At 43.3% G+C, this 22395-nt stretch overlaps 1 protein-coding gene across 11 annotated transcripts in view; it reads right to left on the minus strand.

Moving 5' to 3' along the window:
* The window catches only part of Abhd12 (abhydrolase domain containing 12, lysophospholipase), an 83365-nt gene that overhangs the window by 28063 nt on the left and 32907 nt on the right, over window positions 1–22395 (minus strand). The window contains exons 1-4 of one of the 11 annotated variants that reach the window (XM_076570826.1): window positions 12994–13175; window positions 12146–12243; window positions 11483–11647; window positions 11056–11117 (exon numbers count right to left, since the gene is read on the minus strand). The exons of 4 other annotated variants lie outside the window; for them this stretch is intronic. In XM_076570826.1, coding sequence (XP_076426941.1) covers window positions 11056–11063 — 8 coding nt within the window. In that variant the 5' untranslated portion in view covers window positions 11064–11117; window positions 11483–11647; window positions 12146–12243; window positions 12994–13175. Of the gene's footprint in view, window positions 1–11055; window positions 11118–11482; window positions 13217–22395 lie in introns of those variants that run through there. 6 more of the 11 variants (XM_076570825.1, XM_076570828.1, XM_076570824.1 and 3 more) reach the window with 6 other exon arrangements.

Below are 22395 nucleotides of genomic sequence, written 5' to 3' on the forward strand. Positions count from 1 at the left end.
AAGATGCTACTTTGTGGGGAGGGTGAGAGAGAGGAACACTGAACTGCTTGTATATTTTCTTGTAATGCCTGGAGAACTGCTTGGTAAGGGTGTAAGACGGTGGTTGAAGAAGCTGTGTCCTGCATTTGAGGAAGACAGAACAGGTAGGATGGTTCAGTGGGTAAAGGTGCTGCCAAGCCTGATGACCTTAGTTCACTCCCAGATGATAGAAGGTACATGTTATTTTCTGACATATAAGTATCATGGTGAGTACACGAGCACACATGCACTCACACACACATTTGTACACATACACACACTGGATAAATAATGAAATCCAGAAAATAAAGTGGAAAAACATAAATAACATAAGCAAGGTCTTGGGGTGGGGAGAATTCAACTTGCAGTTGCAATAATAAAACACTTAGTGAAAAAGGAATACAGGAAGAAGGCACTCCCCCTTTACACAGGGGAAGTTCATATCCACCTCAAACCAGTTATCCAAACAAAGTGGAACTTCAGAGTAAAACACCAGTTACAGCAGGATAGCCATTGCCATCACCAGAACTTACCACTATCATGCACGTGTATGTTAAAACAGCTAAGCAAGGGGAAACACAAATTATGACCCTTGAAAAAAAAAGAAAAAAAGTGGTTGATAGTTTCTAAACAAAATATTCAAGTTATAGATGTAGATCAGAGTACTTGCTCATGTGTGAGGCGCTGAGTTTAATCCCTAGTACTACCCAAAAAAATCAACTGAAAAATCATTAAAAAAATTCAAAAGTCAATGAGAAATTCCAACAGCTTCCTCACATACCAGGATTTACAAATTAAATTATATCCTGGACGCTAAAGCTATAGCTCAAAGGTAGAGACTTGGCTAGCACATGCAAGACCCAGGGCTCAATCCCCAACACTGCAAAATAACAATAAGAAAAGAATGGAATCCTAACAGAAAAATTCTCCAAGAATCATCTTAACAAGAAATGAAGCAAGCTGGCCTTATATACATCTTCTGTAGAAGTGTAACCTCAGCTACTTGGGAGTTTAAGGTAAGAGAATCCCGAGTTCAGTGTCTGCTTAAGCTACAGAATAAATCTGAGGCCACCTTGAACAACTCAGTGAAATTCTGTCTCAAAAAGAAAAGATCGAATATTTCAAGGTGCCTTTTCTCTTTTTTGATACAATGATAAATGGAATTATTTATCTTCATTTTAGGGTTGTTCATTACTATAATACTATAGTATTAAATTTTGATATACTATTCATATTCTGCATCATTGCTGGTCTTGTTTATTATTTCTGATAGTTTTGTGGTGTGTGTAGGAGAGTTGTTTGTTGTCAATTCATCAGGAATTTCTGTATATAAGATTATCTTGGCTGGGTATGGTGGCTCACAACTCAGCATTAGGGAGGATGAGGCAGAAGATCACCAAGGGCTAGAGGCCAACCCGGGCTACAAGATGAGTTCTAAAACAGCCTGGGTTACAGAATGAGACCCTACCTCAATATATATATATATATATGGCATAGTGGCATACACCTTTAATCCCAGCACTCGGGAGGCAGAGACAGGTGGATCTCTGAGTTGGAGGCCAGTCCGGTCAACAGAGTAAGTTCCAGGACAGCCAGGGTTATACAGAGAAACCTTGCCTTAAAAAAATAAATGTGGGGCTGGAAAGATGGCTCAGTGGTTAAGAGCACTGACTGCTTTTCCAGAGGACCTGGGTTCAATTTCCAGCACCCACATGGCAGCTCATAACTGTCTGTAACTCTAGTTCCAGGGGATCTGACACCTTCATACCAGAGCACATAAAATAAATAAATTTATAAAAATTTTGTATAAATTTTATAAAAAAAATGTAAGAAACCAAAGGATTATGTCATCTGAAAACAGTTAAGTTTTCCTTCTCCCTATTTAGCCTGGATATTATTTATTTCTGCCTTAACTACCCTGACTAGACCCTTAGTTCAATGCTGACTAGTAGAAGAGATGCTAAACATTTTTGATTCTGACCTTAGGAGAAAAGTGTGCCATTTTTTACTATTTGAGTCTCAAATCAGATGTGGGTTTTATTTATACTACTTGTGTGTGTACGTGTGTGTGTGTGTGTGTGTGTGTGTGTGTGTGTGTGTGTGTGTGTGTGAAGGTGCATATGGAGGCCAGAGGAAAATGTCAGTCATGCTCCTCAGGTGCCATCTATCTCTTTTGAGACAGTCTCTCACTCACCTGGAGTTTGGCAAGCAGGTGGGGCTGGTTGGCTGGCAAGCCCTAGAGATCCTCCTGTCTTTGCCTTCCTAGTGATTACAAGCTCACACCACCATGTCTGCTATTTCTTTAAGACTTTTTTATTGGTTCATTTATGTGTGTATGAGTTTGTGTATATCACTTGCATGCAGGTGCCATGGAGGCCAGCAGAGGGTGCAGAATCCCCTGGAGCTGGAGTTACAAACAGTTGTCTGGTGTGGGTACTAGGACCTGAACCCCGGTCCTCACCAAGAGCAGTAAGTGCCCTTAACCACGGAGATATCACTCCAGCCCCAGGTCTATTTTTCCTATGGGTTCTGAGCATCAGGCTCAGGTCCTCACACTTGCAAAGCACATACTGTATTGACTGAGCTTCCCAGCCCCACATGGGTTTTAAAGGAGAGCTTTTTATTTTGAGTTAGTTTGAGTGTTTTTATCATGAGGAATGTTGGAATTTTTCAAAAAGCTTTTTCTGTATCTATTGAGATGATTGTATGATTTTTGTCTTTTATTCTATTAATATGGTACAGTCCATTAGTTGATTTTTAGATGTCAAACTCACTTATCTTCAGGATGAAATATCACTTGTTTATGTACAGATACTTTTTATGTGCTGCTGGATTTGGTTTGCTAGCATTTTGTTAAGGATTCTATATCTGCAATCATGAGAGATATCACCTGTAGTTGTATTATGAAATTCTGTCCAGTATCGTTATTGAGACAACATTTATAAAAGTCCTACAGGTGGAACACGTCTCCTCCGTGTTTACTTCATGTAACAGTTTGTGAAGACAAGTCCTTAGTTTGTCTCCAGAGGTTTGGCAACACTTTCCTGTGAGGCTACCTGGTCCTTCCCCGTTCTTTGTAAATTTTCAATTATTAACCCATCTCCTTGCCGGCCACAGGTCTGCTCAGTGTGTCTGTCTCTCATCAGTCAGTAAGAGAGCCTGTGCGGTCCCAGGAAGGTGCCATTTCTCCTCTCCCATTGTCTATTTGAGGCACATAACTGCTCATGGTGTTCCTTCGTGATCGCCCCTGGCTTTTATACAACTTCTGTAAAGCTAGCAGTCACTTCCTCACCTTCATTTCTGATTTTAGCTATTTACAGAGCGCTCTCTCTCCCACCCTCCCTCCCTCCCTCCCTCCCTCCCTCCCTCCCTCCCTCCCTCCCTCCCTCCCTCCCTCCCTCCGTAAATCTAGCTAAAGATTTCTCAATTTTATCTTTTCAAAGAACCAATTTCCATTACTATTGTTTTTTCTCTTCTATTCTCTATTTCATTCATTTCTGTACTATTCTTCATTTTGGTTACTTTATTTCTAGTCTTTTCCTAGGGTCTTCATGTTGGAGGTTACTTTGTTTGAAGTCCCTTTTAGAAAGATAGGCTATTTTCCACTGTAAGATGGTCAGCACACACTGCTTTAGCTCTGCCCATACACTCTGGTTTGTTGCCCCTTCATTTTCATTCTCCTAAGTGTTCTGTAATTTCCCCTGTGACTTCCTCTTTGAAACACTGTTTTTAAGTGGTCTGTTCTCATGGGAAATTTTCTTTTCTTTTCTTTCTTTCTTTCTTTTTTTTTTTTTTTTTTTGCCTTCAAGACAAGGTTTTTCTGTGTAACAGCCCTAGCTGTCCTGGAACTCACTTTGTAGACCAGGCTGGCATGGAACTCACAGAGATCTGCCTGCCTCTGCCTCCCAAGTCCTGGAATTAAAGGCCTATGCCACCATACCTGGCTCGTGAAATTATTAATGATCTTTATTATAAGGAATGTCATTTGACTATATACAATGCTGGTTGCTATCACAGACTTTGAGAAACGTATCAAAGGCCCTCACTGATAGACACTCCCTGAGTTGACTTCAGTGAGATGGCACAGGATTCCTAAATAGCTAGACTGCTTATCTTGTTCACTTGAGCTTTGTCCTCGGGTCACAAAGCCGCCTGAAATAGCTTCACAGAGGTGAGATAGAAGGTGCTCTAGGTCTCCAGGAACGAAATCTCCCTCTGACCTGTCACCCTGCCCTTTCACCTGTTTCTTTTCCATCACGAGGAAGATACAGTCACAGTTTCTCTTCCTCAAGGCAGATAATGTAAACTATTGTCTCCCCAACCTTTCATACAATTTTTATTTCAGATGGCGTCCTGCCGAATCAACAGGCCAAGAAGCTGACAGACAGGCCTTCTGGGGTTCTCCTTTCTGTCTAGTTCTGTTCTATGTGGTTGTACATGCTTCAGTCATGCCTATGGGGAGAAGAAAACAGGAACCTACTGGAAAGCTGGACAGCTGATCACATGGACTTGTGGGAAGGTGAACAAGAATTCATCTTCTGCATGGAGAAGCAAAATTCCATAGAGATGGAATCTCCTGCACTCAAAACCCTTCCAGGCCTTGTCCCATGTATTTCTTCATTTTGCTCATTATTTATACCCTTAACATATATTCTGTCATAGGGCTGGGGCTCAATAGTGGAGTGTGAACCAGCGTTCCAACCTCAGTAAAACACACACACACACACACACACACACACACACACACACACACACACACACCTCTAGAAATAAAGTGGTAAGAGCTGAGGGTGTCATTTCACTTTGGCAAACAGACATTAATTTTCATGTCTCTTTAAAGCTAACTCCCAAAGTATGAACATGGAGGTGAGAATATAGACTAACCAAGTCTCTATGCAAAACATGAAACTTAACTACGCAGTCATTTCACAATATACTCTCTCTAAATGTGTTTCGAGGTCATTGCAACTTCTTGTTGTGTTGCTGGGTCCAACTGGGAGCAGAGCTGGCAAGGTCAACTTCTACCCCTGGTAATCAGCCCAGAGCCTTGGACAGAGAATTAACTGTGCTCTTGTCAAAGTTGAGAAATAAGTAATTACCTCAGAATTAGAGATGAGTGATTCACATCTGTCTTGGATCTAGAGAACACAGCCTGCCTGGGCCATTAGCTCTTTGGACCTTCCCATCTGACTTCACAGAGCTAACTCAATGTCTTACATAGTTGGTTCTCAGTCAACACATCATCTAAGAGTGCCTACCTGCAATCACTAATACCTCTCCTGCCTGTATTTTAGAGTCACATGGTGGCCTTTACCCAGAGTTCGGGACAGTAATGGTACTGAAGATGCTGGGGTTTCCTTCTCAACGGTCTCTGTATAAACCTGAGGACAGGAATTTGGGGGCAAATGAAACTACCCTACAGTGGCCAAACAAACTCTTGAATTCTTAAAGATTGGGAAGCCCTAAACAATATCTAAACCATATTCACATATTAGTCACTTTTCTCCATACCTGAAAGAAACAACTTTGGGGGAGGGGTACCTGCAGAAGCAGGAGACAGGCAGGAAGGCCTGAGAGAGTCTATGCAGAGAGGCCCCCAGCCAGCCTCATCTACAGAGCCAGAATATGTGTTTCTCCTGTGTACTCCAGTTCATAAGCACCTAGATTTTCATCATTAACTTCCAGGCCTTATATCTTCTGGCCTAAAATGTTCTATAGAAGCCACATATCAGACAAAAACACTGGAGCTAAAACCGTCCACCTTTCCTGGTGTCCAGGACAAAGGCATTCTGGGCTCAGAGCATTATACAGACACACACAGGATCCCTAATGAACCAGGGAACATGGTGACAGCAACAGAAATCTGGAAAACCAACCAGTAGCACACCAAGTCTTAGGTAAAATAGGATTGTTGTAACTGTAAATAGTAAGTGATAAACATTATTTTAGGAGGAATGAAAAGTTCACTGTCTGTCCTCCTGAGCCTCTTTGGCACATCCTATTCTCTTGGAATGACCATGTTTGGCCTTCCCTACACAGCTGAAAATTAGAAAGCTGCTCTCTATTCTTTTATCTTGCCTTGCTTTGCGTTGCTTTGCCCTGCCACGTGTGTGTGTGTGCGTGCGTGCGTGCGTGCATGCGTGCGTGCGTGCATCTGTGTGTAGAAACTTGCTCTGTTATCTCCATCCTTCTCCATCCTCTTATCTTGCCTCGCCCTGCCCTACATGTAGGGGTATAGGGGTGTGTGTGTGTGTGTGTGTGTGTGTGTGTGTGTGTGTGTGTGTATGTATGTAAGCATTCTCATTCTCACTCTGTAGCCCAAGATGGCCTCAAATTTGTGATGCTCTACTGCCTCTACTTTCTGAGTGCTAGGATTACAGGCATGGACCACAACACTGGCTTCTTCCGTGCCTTCTAAACAGATACTCAAACCTCTCAAACTTAACTAAACTGCTTTCAACAATGAAGATAGCATCTTTGTTTGATGAGGTTTGTAACTGGAACAAAAGACAGGTAAAGTAATGGTAAGCCCCCTCCCCCAAGTCCCATCTCTGAAAAAGATGCTTACACACACACACACACCACCCTCAGGTCAAAGTTGGCACAGTCTCTGCTAAGCCTGCTCAAGTCCTGGCACTCCAAGAATTTGCTGATTCTGTGAGGTACACACCCCTCTCCATCTCCATCTCCAGCGTCCCTGGATCTCTGCTCCTGCACCTGAGGCTTCCCTTTCATTTCCCATGGTACCCTCAATGCCCTTTAGGTGGTCATAAAGACCAGTGCTTCCAAATGGTCCATCAATCCGACTAGGGAGCTCACTTTCTGATCAACTTCTAGAGGACAGCACATAACTTTCTCAGACCCTCTCTTTCCTGGGTACACGATCTCAGTCACTGAACCTCCTTGCTCAGACCAAAAGAGAGGTTCTGTGATTCCCTGCTGTTGCCAGTTAGAGGAAACAGAAGGAGCTGGAGTGTGCCTCAGCAACAGATCACTACCCTAGCATGTGTGAGGCCTTGGGTTCTATCTCCAGCATCACAAGTGGTGGGGCAAAAATGCCAAGAAATTTTAGGAACACATCTCTGTCCTCAACATCTAGACTCATACAAAAAACAAGGATGAGGTTGAGCTCATCATGGTCAGTGAGGAACTTGATCTCCAACACAGCGGGGAATGGACTGTCCCATCAGTCTCCTTTCCCCATGTCCTCCCTTTTTCTGGAAACACCTTCTCACTGTGTAGCCAGATTGGCCTTGTGATCTTCTGCCTCAGCCTCCCAAATGAAGAGATTACAGCTGTGTTCCACTACTCTTGTCTTTTGTTTGTTTGTTTAAACCATTTCCTGTTGGGGTAAAATACATCCCCTTTCAGAAAATCCCAAGGAGACATATAGAGAAAGGCATATATAGAAACACAAATGCCACCAAATATGTCATTGAAGTTTCAGAATGCTGACCTTTCACCACTTTAAGCTGTGACATGGAGACAATACTACAAAACAATGCTGAGTCTGGTTTTTTTTTCCTGGGAGAAAAACAGCTAGTCCAGCCACCATGGGAGCCAAGTGGCCACAGGGTCATCTATATGATGAAATCTTCAGTGAGTACACCCAGGGTCAGGCCTCCTGGTGACTCCTATTGATCTCTGCTCCTGCACCAGAGGCTTCAGATTTCGCTCCCTTGGGCCCCTCAAATTCCCTTTAAGTGGCCATATATCAATAAATACCAGTGCTTTCAAATCATCCATCAACCAAACCAGGGAGTGGTCACTCTCTGGTCACCTTCTAGAGGACAGTACACAACTTTCCCAGGCCCTCTCTTTCCTAGATGCATTATCTCAGTCACTGCAGCTCCACTGGTTCTGCCTGTCAGCTGCCTGACCTCAGAGAGACTGCAAGGCAACAGACCCTAAGAGACCCGGACCACTAGTGTGCTCCCTGAAGAAGGCAGGGAATGAAATGTCTCAGAGCCTAACCAGAGGCTAGGGAGGGGCAGACACACCCTACAAGGCCCCTTTGGAAAAACCCATCATGATGAGCTTACACTTCCTGTTCTGGTACTGTCTATAACTACTGCTCTTCAGCAGCACTACTGCAGAGGTCACCCCAATAGTGCAGTGGGGAAGGGAGGCTAACTCCCCAGTCAGGTGTAGGCAGCGGCAGCTTCATTCTGAGGACACCCGTGCCTGCCTATCCATCAGGAATTCGGCTACAGTGCTTTCTAGCTAAGACTCCCCCAGGGCGTGCCCAGAGCCAAGTGGTGTGGGGTAAGTTCAAGGCTGTTCCCACTATACCTAATGTCTTGTGCACCAGTGGATCGCCTGGAAAACTGCTGGGCCATGGCTAGAGTTGTTCCCTGTCTGAGATCATGGAAGGAAGGCATACTGTACTCTTCCACTTTTAAGGTTGGAGTGGCCAACTCAGTTGCTTAGACTAAGGGGAACATGAGCAGAAGGGTCTATCCTGAGAGGTAAAGAAAGTATGTGTAGAGCTGTGGTGGGCAATGGCCTGGACCCTGAGTGACCACCACAAAAACAGCTGGCACACAGCAGGAGTAAGCAACATGCTGCAGTGGACTTGAATCCTCAACAAAATCTACACCTGTACTATTTGAGTTATCTTGCCTGACTTCTCCTTAGGTCTCCATCTGGAGTTTTAGTGGCTACTCAAAGCCAACATTCTTGCCCGTTTCTCCTTCCCAACACCGGTTCTACCCCACATTTTCCATCTTGCAAACACCACTTGCCCAAGTGCCTGACAGCATTTCGGTATCTGCCTCCTTGCTCTTCTTCATTTGCAAGCCGCGCCAAGTCTTCGGACACCTGCTTCCACCTTTTACTTTAGTCAACTACTACCTCTCAAGTCAGACTAGCAACATTGCTTGCCCAGACTAGCCATCTCCCGCACATTACACAAAATTAATCAACTAATTATATTGCTAGGGATGGAATCTAAGGCCTCACACATACTAGGAAACTATTTTACCATGAGCCACACACCTTTTCTCCTTTTTGTTTTGCTCTGTACCCCCAGGCCAGCCTTGAATGTGTGATACCCCTAGCTCCACCTCCAAAGCGCTGGGATTATAGGCTTGTGCTATGCTGAGAGTGTCAATTGTCAATTTGATAGAATGCAGAATCATGCTTTTGGTATGCCAGTGGGAGATGACCTTGACTGAGGCTGGAAGACCAACTGTGCTGGTTAGTTTTTGTCACAAACTTGAGTCACTTTGGAAGAGGGAACATTAATTTAGAAGATGTCTCTATCAGATTGCCTGTGGGGCATTTTCTTGATTAATGATTGATGTGAGAAGGTCCAGTCCAAAGTGGGTGGTACCACTCCTGAGCAGGTGGTCCTGGGTTGTTAAAGAAAGTAAGTAAAGCAGAGGCAGGCAGATCTCTGAGTTCAAGACCAGCCTGGTCTACAGAACAAGTTCTAAAACAGCCAGGGCTACACAGAGAAACCCTGTCTTGAAAAAAACAAAAACAAAAGAAATCTTTGTGGTAGCACATACCTTTCTTTAGTCCCAGCACTGGGAAGGCAGAGGCAGGCTATCTCTGAGTTCAGGGCTAGCTTGGTCTACATATCCAGTTCCAGGACAGTCACGACTACATACTTGCTGCCTCAAAAATCAAGCAAGCAAACAAAAAAGAGTCCCTCTGGAGCTACAGAGATGGCTCAGCAGTTAAGAGCACTGATTACTCTTCCAGAGGTCCTGAGTCCAATTCCCAGCAACCACATGGTGGCTCACAACCACCTGTAATGAGATCTGGTGCCATCTTCTGGCCTGTAAGGACACATGCAGACAGAATACTGTATACATAATAAATACATAAACCTTAAAAAAAAAAAAAAAAAAAAAAAAGCATTGGCTGTTCTTCCAGAAGACCCAAGTTCAATTCCCAGCACTCACATTGCAGGTCACAACTGTCTGTAACTCAAGTTCCAGTGGACCTGACTCTCTCTCACAGACATGCATGCAGGCCAAACACCAACACACATAAATAGGAAGGGAGGGAGGGAGGCAGAGACGAAGAGAAAGGAAGAAAGGAAGAAAGAAAGGAAGAAAGAGAGAAAGAGAGAAAGAGAGAAAGAGGGAGGGAGGGAGGGAGGGAGGGAGGGAGAGAGGAAGGAAGGAAGGAAGGAAGGAAGGAAGGAAGGAAGGAAGGAAGGAAGGAAGGAAGGAAGGAAGGAAGGAAGGAAGAAAAAGAAAAGGAAGCCATGAGGAGTAAGCCAGTAAGCAGCACTCCTCCATGGTCTCTACTTCAGTTCCTGTCTCCAGGTTCCTTCCCTGACTTCCATCAATGATGGACTATAATGGGGGAAATGTAAGCCCAAAACCCCACTTTCCTCTGCAAGCTGCTCATGGTGTTTAACACAGCAACCGAGAGCAAACTAATACACCAGCCCACTGCAGATGGCACCATTCCCTCGATGGGAACCTGGGATGTATGAATGGAGAAAGGGAACTGAGCAGCAGCATGTATTCCTTCCTCTCTGCTTCCTCTGGACTGTGGATGCAATGTGACCAGCTGCTTCAGGTGTCTGCTGCCTTGACTTCCCCAACATGATGGAGTGTACCCTTGAACTGTGAATTCTCAAATATTATTATGGTCCAGCCTTAATATTAATAATCTTCTTCCCAGGGGCCCAGAAGAGAAGCTATGAATGGCACAAATAACTTTCAGGAAAATAATCTAAGTACACCAAGCTCTTTAGTCCGTCTACTTTATTCCTCTGGGATAAAATCCTATCTACACAGCTTCAGTTCTGTTCTCGTGCCTAGCTCCTTTCTTGCCTGATTTCTCTCTACATTTATCTGCTGTCCCCTCTAAGTTCTATCTTAATTCTCTCATCTCAGTTCTGCCCCATCTTGGTCTTTCTCATCTCGTTCTTCCCCATCTGGCTCTTCCTCATCCTCCATCTCATTCTTCTAGTTCTCCCGTCAAAATCCTCCTCAGTCTCTGAGGTTTACAGTTATATACCCATGCAATAGCAGTGCTCTAGCTAAAATAAGGTCACCAGACTTGAATTCTTACAGGTTCATAAAGACAGACAAGAGTTTTCCTCAGGCAGTGACCACCAGGCTTTCTTTTACAACCTAAAAGGGGAGTAGAAAAGGAGGAGGTCAATTATATCAGAAAAGGGGAATTTATGTGCTCAAACTACATTCCTAACAGTGGTTAGGAATGTTAGGAGTCTATAATGTTAGTATAAATACCACTAAGGCTGTATAAGAAAGGAGGGTCTGAGCTTAATATACCTTAATTCAGGTGATCGTTTAGCCTTGGATGCTTGATAGGTATTTCAGATCAAATACACTGTTAGGAGTTCTTGGAAGCATGCATAGCATACAAGGAAATCATTTGCAGAAATGGGCTAATATATGTACAAAAGCTAAAATATCACCAAGACTTCTTTTTTTTTTTCTTATAAGGAAAACATTTAATTGAGGGGCTCACTTACAGTTTAAGAGGTTCAGTGCATCATCATCATGATGGGGAGCATGGTGACGTGCAGACAGACGTTCACCAAGACTTCTTAAGCCATGGCTTGACCTTCAGAAAAGTCCTTAACCTTCCCAAGTAACAGCTTTTGTGATAGTAGCTGATCCATTATGTTTTCCTGCGGCTTGCAGCAGTGAATCAGAATAAACCCTTTGTCACCTAAGTTGCTGTAGTCAGAGTATTTTATTACAGTAACAGGAAAAGTAACTAACTACCATGCTTGGCAATCACTCTTTATTATTCACTGTATTAATAACTTATTAAAAATCACAGGGCCTCATTATATACATGCTCACTAAATGATATAAAAGTATGACCTCTCTGCATGTTTATGCAGGTTAATTTCTAAATATGAAAGTAATCAGAAGGCCTTACAGTTCCTTCCCAGGCCACAGTGACTATGTGTCAGATGACGCACTTTGGAGACTTTGCAAGCCTCTGCCTCACACCTGATTTGCTCTGTGGCATTCTCTACTGTTCAGCTAGAGAAACCTTTTTAACATGGAATCTGGTCATGTTGGTGCCCCACTGAGCATCTCATGAGATCCCTGCTGATGCTCACACCTCAGCACTCACTCACTGGAATCCTTCAGTTCCTCACACACACAATGCACTTCCCAACCTGGAGCCTCCAGGCCTGTCCTCAGCCAGGTGCGTCTCACTGGCCCTTCTGCAGTCTTCCTGTGACTCCAATCTAATCTGATCTCTTTCCCTTCCAGTCTGTAAGGGAATAGTGAAGTATATAATTTCTATATGTCTTTTCCATGATATATGTTAGAGTTGACACTGTCACTAGTACCCAGCACATGGGTGCTCGTGAAATATTGCTTACAAAGTTAATAAATTAACAAAGGCAGAAGTCTACAGTTTCTATCAAGAATCTTCTGATTAGATGAAAAAAACGAATTCAGCAGGACAATTGCTGGGCATCAAACCCAAGACCTAGAGCTTGCTAGGCCATTGAGCTATATATACCTCCATCCCTAGAAGTCAAGTTCTTTTATTTTTATTTTTTTTTAAGATTTTTTTCAAATCTTTTCTCTGTGTAACAGTTCTGGCTGTCCTGGAACCCATTATGTAGACCAAGCTGGCCTCAAACTCACAGAGATCCACTTGCCTCTGCCTCCAGAGTGCTGGGATTAAAAGCGTGCACCACGACACCACCACTGCCCAGCTAGAAGTCAAGTTCTTATAACAACTTCCACTAGCAAAATATTTAAGGAAATAATCTATAAAATGTTGCGAGATTCAAGTGAAATAAATATTATGCAGTACATATATCAAAGGAAAGTGTCTCATAAAACTTCATTTTCATCCATAAACAGTCATTTAATCTTAATAATGGCTAATGAAGGTGAGTGAAGAATGGTCCACTTAAACATTCCAGGCAAAAGAGTAAAACATTATAACCTTGTCACAGGTCACCTTGGCAACAGTATCAAAACTGTAAATATTCATACTCTGACTCACCACATCTCAAATTACCCAAAGTACCAAGGCACTCTTTGAAAAAGGAACAGATTGAACACTAGAAAACTACTAATAATAGCAAGAAGCACTGAGAAAAGCCAGATCTGTAGGAAGTCGATTAAATAAATGATGAACTCATGTATTATAAAGATGTTGGGTATATATCATACCCGGTCTTGACTGAGAAAAGCAGTAACTATTCTTTTAGAACTTCCCTGACATCATAATGGGTGGCTACAGGTTCCTCTTGCCCTTTCAATGGTCATTCCGTCCCTGTGGGCAACAGTGGTTTGTGAATGCATGCTAATGCTCCTGTGTCATCTCCAGTCTGCATTAATTCCCTTTTTTGCTTCTGCAAAAGCCACCTGGACTAGGACCTGTACACCATTCTCCATATGTGTCAAAACACAGTAAGGGGCAGGACAAAGCCACACAGGAGAAAATCCCACACAGAGCATTATCAGGAGTACTTGTGCAAAGCACACAGCATGGTGTTGTGGAATATTACTTTAACTATGTAAAGATGTGTTACATTTGTTTATGTTGCAGAATATTAACTATGAAAGGTGTGTTGCATTTATTTATGCTGCATTTGTTTAACTATATAAAAATGTATTACATTTGTTTATGCTGCATTTGTTTAACTATGTAAAGATGTGTTGCATTTGTTTCACCTTGCCTGCCTAATAAAAAGCTGAATGGCCAATAGCTAGGCAGTAGAGTAACAGGCAGGGTTGGTGGGCAGAGAGAATAAGTAGGAGGAGAAATTTAGGTTCAAGAGAGGAGAATGAGAGAGAAAAAGAAGGAGACACTTGGGGCCAGCCAGCCAGGTAGCCACCAGCCAGCCAGACACGGAAGAATCAGGGAAGTATGACATATAGAATGAAAGAAAAGTTAAAAAGTCCCAAGGCAAAATACAGATGAAGATAAACAGGTTAAAATAAGTTATAAGAGCTAGTGGGACAAGCATAAGATAAGGCTGAGCGTTCGTAATTAATAATAAGTCTCTGTGTCATGATTTGGGGGTTGGTGGTCTGAGAAAACCCGTTATATTTGGCACCCAATATGGGACTCAAACCCACGACCCTGAGATTAAGAGTCCTGTGCTCTACCAACTGAGCTAGCTGAGCCACTAGTAGTTTAAAGTACAGCCACTGTGATGAAGATAAAACAACAGGGTGGCATTCAGGCTACATGTAGTCCCCTTATCCACATCAGATCACTCCTACTCCTTTGTATCTTTCAGTCAAACAGCATTATGGCAACTCTGTACATAGGGAGGCCCCGGGGTCAAACAAGGAATGCACTTGCTATACAAATGTAAAAAACAATGCCATCTCTATGTGAGGACCCGGACCCAAATCTAGCATACAGTAGTTAAGTTACAATTCATAAAATCATGTGCAGAGCTAGGTACAGTGGTACACCACCTATAATCCCAGCACTGGGGAAACTGAGGCAGGAAGTTTGAGTTCAAGGCCATTCTGGGCTACATTGTAAGACCCTTCCCCCAAACAAACAAAATTAAATCTTAGATAGAAATGAAAATTGTGCTGGTGTGAATAGGAATCCAGGGAATTAAGCCAACATGCCTAAGAGGGACCTGAATCAGCATGTGAGCAAAGGAGGCACAGGAGCTGGCAGCATCAGGTTAGAAGTCGCTCAGGTTGGGACAGGAATCAGGACAATTTTACACAGACAGACAGACTGACCGACCCTCACTCCTATTTCATAGAACAGAATGGAGCTACTGTCCTGATCTACCAGAATACTGAGTTTATTTATTCAAGAGGGTAAAAGAAAAGGTTTGAATCACAGTTCTAAGTACTAAAAACAGGAAACACAGGAAAGTTAAAGAAAAGTGCTGGGAACCCCACACTTGCCTCGGCTGCCAGAGAGCTGAAGCTGGTAAGCTAAGCAACAAAAGCTACAAGCAGGTTCTGACAACCTTCTGAAAGTCCAGGCCTTGATCTACACTGTGGCTTGTCACGTGTGGCTCAAGAGCCCTGCTTTCCACAGCCATTGTACTCCTGAACTCACTGTAACTATGCTTACCTGCACACAAGCCAACAAGTTCAGTTAGCAATCCATCGTCCAGCACTAACTAGACTCAATAGGTTACAAGGGGGGGGGGTGTTACATGACAATGGGGGGATATGGGGGTGTTAAGGTAGCAGGAGGGGGAATTGGAAGGTACATATGAAAGATACACTATGAAAGCTGGGTGGTAGTGGTGCACACCTGTAATCCTAACACTTGGAAGGCAGCGGCAGGAGGAGTCCTAAGGCCAGTCTGATCTAAAGAGCAAGTTCCAGGACAGCCATAGCTACACAGAGAAACCCTGTCTCAAAAAAACAGGGGGGAAAAAGTATAAAAATAATGTTATGCCAGGCAGTGGTGTTGCATGCCTCTAATCCCAGCACTTGGGAGGCAGAGGCAGGCTGCTGATCTCTATGAGTTTGAGGCCAGCCTGGTCTATAGAGGGAGTTCCAGGACACCTAGAGCTACAAAGAGAAACCCTGTCTTGAAAAAAAAAAAAAAACAAACCACAAAATAAAGAAAAAAAATGTTAAATATAAGAATATATTTCTTTACATACATATTATTGTTTCTTAGTCAAGGTTAACGATTTTCTTGACAAAATATCATTTAATGTCTATTGAGGGTGGGGTTCTAAACAGGGTTTCTCTGTGTAGCCTTAGCTGTCCTGGAACTAGCTCTGTAGACCAGGCTGGCCTCGAACTCACAGAGATCGGCCTGCCTCTGCCTCCTGAGTGCTGGGATTAAAGGCATGTGCCACCACCACCCAGTAGTAATGTCTATTCTTCATATTATGTATTTCTGTGCTACTACTATGAAATATAGCTTATACCACTACTCTTTCTAGCTGTCAATTACTGGTATGTAAGAACATTCCATTGGCATACATTTATTTTTCACTGTTGTTAGGGTTTTCCAGGTAAGAAATCATCTTCAAGCAGGCAGTGACAATTCTGGCCTCTTGTTTTGTGTGTGTTCATGTGTTGGTTCCTGTGGGTGCAGATCAGGGTATAGGTGTGTGCCTGTGAAAGTCAGAGTACAACCTCACATGTTGCTCCTCAGATGCTATTCACAGATTTGGGTTGTTTGCTTGTTTTGAGACAGGGCCTCTCACTGGTCACCGGTTTGACACTCTCGAGTAAACTATGCTGGCTGGCCTGAGTTGCCTGTCATCTCCTCAGTGCTAAAATTACAAATCTATACCCTCACACCCAGATGTTTATGTGGGTTCTCATGCTTGCAAGGTGAGCCCCTTACTGAATGATCGATCCTTCCAGCTCTTAGACTCCTCCTCCTCATAACAACCAGAACAGTCAGAATAATGTTTTACACCGCAGTGAGAAGAAATCAAAGTCCTGTTCCTTTACTTGAATTTTCATTTACTTAACAAATACTTTTCAAGTATCCAAGAGGCATCAGGTAGTGAATACCATGACAGACATTCCACTTTTTATTACAATTCTGGCTGGTGAAATAGATGTCTTTGATCAAAATTTAACGTTAAATGCTGTAGATGCAGCACTTGTCAATAAAACATTAGATTAAAAAACAACAGCTTTAGAATACAATCATCTGCATTTTCACCCACTTGAGAATCCTTATGCCTTGTGCTTCCTTGTGCTGAGAATGGAGCAGAAAAAGTTCCCTTTCGGGGGGGGGGGGGGGGGGCAGGGCTGGAGAGATGGCTCAGTGGTTAAGAGCACTGACTGTTCTGCCAGAGGACCCAGGTTCAATTCCCAGCACCCACACAGCACCACACAACTGTCTGTAACTCTAGTTCCAGGGGATCCAATGCTCTCATACAGACATACATGCAGGCAAAACACCAATGCAAATAAAATAAAAATGAATATTTTTAAAAATGCACACTGAAGGCAAAGAGCCAGGATGAATAATTGCATATCTGCCCCCTCCCATCAAGGCCGGTCTGAGACCACTGAAACAGCTCCTGAAATCACTGCACTTGTGTTTTTATTTAAATAAAACAGCTGCATGTGGTGGCTCATGTCTGTAATCCCAGCATTTGGGAGGCTGGAGTAGGGGGATTCCCAGAAGTTCAAGGTCAGCCTAAGCTACAGAGAGAGTTCCAAGCCAGCCTAGGATACAGATTAGACCTTATCTCACAAACAAACAAAATACAAATAGATGACAAAAATTTACCATGGTGTAGACTGGGAACTTGTTCTCACATGGCAGATAGTATTTTGTGATATTTTTTGTTATGCCCGTGTCATGAGCCCCTCAGAGATCACCAGGAGTCCGAGTTTGTTTGTAAAAGCAAAACACCTTTATTGCAATCCCAAGCTTGGGCTTCCTGTCCATTCCAACACAGCAGTTGGATCAGGGAGAACCTTGAGCTCAGCTGAGGCAGGGTTTTTAAGGAGTAAAGGATGCAGGGGTAGGGGAATTCTGGATTCAGATGGGGGTTGAACTCCTGATTGGGCAGGAGTTGGGTAACAGAAGCCTTGTCAAACAGGGTTTGGTACTGGTGTTGCCGCAAGGAAACTGGCAACCTATATACAAGTGATGTAAGCTATCCTCTATGTCTTGGAGCATCTAGTACTGGTTTGTCTCAATTCTAATTGGTCCCTTGCAGGGTACAGTTTGTGGCTTTTCCTGGTTATAGTAATGGTGAGGCCTAGTGCCAGTATATGCATGCCTAGCTGCAGTTAGTCTGCAGCCTGCCATGGCTGCACTAATGTTAAGTTAGGCCTCTTCAGTTACCCAAACACAGGTACTAAGTAAAGATGACATGTGAAAATGCAAATTAAATAACTAATTTCCATTTTCATTATGTCATTTTTATGGCTGTTTGAGACAGAATCTTGCTGTGAAGCCCTCCCTAGCTGACCTAGAATTCCCTATGAAGACCAGGATGACCTCAAATTTGCAACATTTCTTCTGCCTCTGGTCTCCTGAGTACTGGGATTACAGGTGTGAGCCGCCGTGCTCGGTTTTTCACTGTATTCCTGGCAAAGAAGAAGACGACTGACAATACCAAGCTGGCCGCAATGGTGAACACGGAAGGCCAAAACAGTAAAACTTCATAAGCCCTGCTGAGCGGCCATGGCACATACCTTTAATCCCAGTTTGGGAGGCAGAGGCAGGCATATCTAGAGGCCAGCCTGGTCTACAGGGCGAGTTCCAGGGCTACACTGAGAAACCCTGTTTCAAAAAACCAGAAATAAAATTTTAAAAAAAGCACATTGGGCCACAAAGCAGTGATACTGGATCTCAGAACAGCAAAGGAATACTGACAATACCAAAAAGTTAACATTCAACAGCTGTGGAGAGCTAGCCTCGGACTCCGCCTTCTACTATGAATTACTGACCAAGGGGCTGGAGGGATGGCTCATCAGTTAAGAGTACTCACTAGCTTGGTCTCAGGTTCAATGCCCAGCACCCATATGGCCGCTCTCAACCCCTCCAGTTACATGGGCTCCAACACCCTCTTCTGGCCTCCAAGGGTACCAGGGATGCATGTGGTGCACATACAGATACACTGGCAAAACACTCATACATCTTAGGGTTTGTTTTTTTTTTTTTTTTTTTTTTTTATTTTGTGGTGGTTGGAGGCCTGTGCTATGGCATGCCTGCAGAAATCAGGACAAGTCAGTTCTCTTCCACAGGGGATTTCCGGGGATTGAATTTAGCCTTTACTCACTGAGCCATCTTCCTGGGTCCCCTCCCTCCCCTTATTTTCTTGAGGCAGAGTCTCAGTGAATATGGAACTCATGGATTGTGGTAAGCTGACCAGACAGTGAACTCCAGGGATCCTCCCATCTCTACTTTTCAAGTGCTGGGATTACAGATGTGTGCTACCTACCATACCAGTCCATACATGGCAGGGGATTGCACTCAGGGTTTTATGCATTTGAAGCAAGCACTTAATCCCTGGCTTCTTGTTCGATCAGTAGGGCTGGGGTGAAGCTCAGTGGCAGAGCAATTGCCTGTGTATGAGGTGGGGAGGCATGTACTGGCACGTATGTACTCGAGCATCCTTTCACATGCTAAAGTGCTGTTTTGTTTCGTTTTTTTAGTTAGGTCTTTGCACAATATCCACTGCAATTTGATCTTCTTTCTTCTCAGTTACTAGAAGCTTTAGAAAAGTGTTTAAGATTTATTCATTTTACTTTATGAGTGTTTTGACTGCGTGTATCATATGCATGCCTTGTAGGATCAGATCCCCTGGAACTGCTCTTAACTGCTAAGCCATCTCTCCATCCCAATTCCTAGAAGCTCTTCTTCTTAGAGCAGTTAGCTCCTTGTAACTATTTGTCTTTTATGATTCCATACACTATAAAGGTGTTCTTATGCTTACAGTCAAATGTAAGTGGAGCATGGTGACCCAGACTTATAATCCCAGCACTTGGGAGGCTGAAGCAGAAGGTTCACAGCAAGTTCAAAAGCTTGTACCAAAAAAATAAATAAATAAAAAATAGAAATAAAAAAGGAAAAAGGGGAGAAAAAAGATGTAAACATCAGAGTTTTGAGGTAGACTGGTTTTAGAATCAAGATTCTTAGTGTAGCCACAACACACAGCTAACTTGAGTTCCTCTGCCTTTGTACCTGTCATCACCTAGGTGATTTGAGCTCTGATTTGTAGTTAGGAGGACGTCCTCCCAAAGGGTGTGAATATATTATACAATGCCACTCCAGAAACTACCTTAGCCTCAGAATCAGCTTGGGTAGGACCGACCCCCAACGCCCAAAAAGTCAGTGTTGTGGGAATTCATTCCATTCAACCAATGGCTTTTAGGGGATCTGACTCAATGGGCAGGGTTGTGTCTGCATATGTGATCGCTTGAGAGGAGAGAGAGGGGGGTCCTGCTCTCTTGGGTAGCAAGGACAGGATCAGGCCGAGTGGAGCAGCTTGTCGTTGGTTCCCATAACCCCTGTGTAGAACAGAGGACATCGACAGCTGGATAAGCGGCAGTGTCTATTCGTTCTGTATCCCTGAGTGTATTATCCCCATTTTATATCTTAATAAATTCTTGAGATTCTTTAACAGACTCTTGTGTGATCACATAACAGATCAGTGTTCTCATTTGGAATATAATACTGTATATAGCACAACATCATAATGAAGACCACTATGCTATTTAACTAATATATATTAATAACATTTTCATAATAAAAATGTTTCCTCCTGCATCAAGACTATAAAAAAATTCATTCCAATTTTCTTCTAGTATCTTTTGGCTTCACTTAACTCTGATCCACTTGCTCACTCTTAAAAAAAAAAAAAATACAGGGTCCCACTATGTAGTCCTGGCTGTCCTGGAAATCGCAAATGTAGATCAGCCTGGCCAGGTGTCTTAGTGAGGGTTTCTATTGCTGCGACAAAACACCATGACCAAAAAGCAAGTCAGGGAGGAAAGGGTTCATTCTGCTTACACTTCCATATAGCTGTTCATCACCCAGTATCAAAGGAAGTCAGGACAGGAACTCAAGCAGGGCAGGAACCTGGAAGCAGGAGCTGTGGCAGAGGCCATGGAAGAACACTGCTTACTGGCTTGCTCAGCCTGCTATTTTATAGAACCCAGGACCACAAGCCCAGGGATGGCACCACCCACGATGGGCTGAGCCCTTCCCCATCAATCACTAATTAAAGAAAATGCCTTACAACTAGACCTTAGGGAGGCAATTTCTCAATTGAGGGTCCCTCCTTTCAGATAACTCTAGTTTGTGTTAAGTTGACCTAAGACCAGCCAGCACTCCTGGAAATCACAGAAATGGGCCTGACTTAAGTCTCTGGAATATTGAGAGTAAGGGCATGGGTCACCAAACCCAGCACAATGTACATTTGATACTGGTATACCATGAAAGACTCAGACTCACATATTTTATTTCAAGTGGCTATATATGTGCCTCTCAAAGGAACATATAAAATATAAAATAAAAATTTTTATTTACTAAAAATAAAAATTAAGGAACCGAATAGCAATTTTTTTAGAAAACCAGACTAAATGAATGAATCCAGGACTGAATGTGCAACTAAGCTTGACTAGCCTGATCAAAGACCTGGACTTGTCTCTAGAACCAAGAAACAGTCCGCCTTTACTGTTTCCTGGATTACTCACTCCATCTTTATCCTACACTAACTTATAGAAGGGATCTTTCTGATCCCCTGTCCTGGCTCCCTGCCTGTTACTAAAAATTAAGGCCAAACTTTCTGAAGAGTGCTGCAGCATGGACCAGGCCCCACCTACCATCTTCCTCTGCAGAGGTTCCTGCCACTCTGGAAGTTGCCCTCCCCTTAGCCTCGGAGAGGCAGCTTGGTGTTTTCACTTGGAATCTCTGGAGAAATCATCTAGGGGACGAGGGAGCCTTTCACTCTGTCTGCTACTTGGGAACGGTGTCTTCACATTTGCTGAGTCTTCTCTCTCTTCTCCCAGGTCTCTTTGATTTTGCATTTCCTCCAAGTGTCCTTTGAGGGTCTTTTGTTTGTTTGTTGAGACAGGGTTTCTCTGTAGTTTTGGCACCTGTCCTGAAACTCACTTTGTAGACCAGGCTGGCCTCAAACTCAGAGATCCGCCTGTCTCTGAGTGCTGGGACTAAAGGCGTGCACTACCACTGCCCAGCTTTCTCTGAGGTATTTTTACAAATGGATTTTTAAAATCTTTTCTTTCATCTTGTCTAACAAGCACTTGCTTATACATAGGAAACCTACAGATTACAGGTTTGCTTGGGTAAGGTTTGTTTTTATGGTAGAGAGTCTCACCAGTCTGTCCAGGCTGGCCTTGAACCCATGTCAATCCTCCTGCTTTGGCCTCCTGACATGCTGAACCTTACCTCCTTCCTAGAGGATAGCATGCCACACAAAGATGGTCTGCCGCTGTCGTCTATGTGATGGCACTATGGGGAGAACAAAGGACTTATATTCTTGTGGGGGAGGATTTTCATGTTCAGAAGGGGGGGTGGGAGGAAGTTTTAGAACATCTTTTGGTTTTAAGAAAAAATTACACTCTTATTTCCCATTGCTGTGATGGGAACCCACGGCCTTGCGCATGATAGGTAATAGCTCTCTCACAAACTTGTTTTTCAGTTCTCTCATTGTAAAATACATGGAACAAAATGGCCCTTTGGGGATGGCAAGATAGCTCAGCAGGTAAAAGTGGTTGCTGCCAAGACCAAGGAACCGAGTTCAACCCCTGGAACACACATGGTGGAAGGATAGACTGACCTCCCATAAGTCTTCTCTGTTCTCTACGCATGCCACATGGAATGCCTGTGCCCATATATGCATGCACAAAAAATAATGTTAAAAAGTATCATTTAAGTGTCTATTTAAATAATTAAATGCACTCATTGTTGACCAGCCATCACTACCATTCATCTCAACAACTCTTTGTGTCTTAT

Source organism: Peromyscus maniculatus, chromosome 4 (genome assembly GCF_049852395.1).
Source record: "Peromyscus maniculatus bairdii isolate BWxNUB_F1_BW_parent chromosome 4, HU_Pman_BW_mat_3.1, whole genome shotgun sequence".
Classification (NCBI taxonomy): Eukaryota; Metazoa; Chordata; class Mammalia; order Rodentia; family Cricetidae; genus Peromyscus; species Peromyscus maniculatus.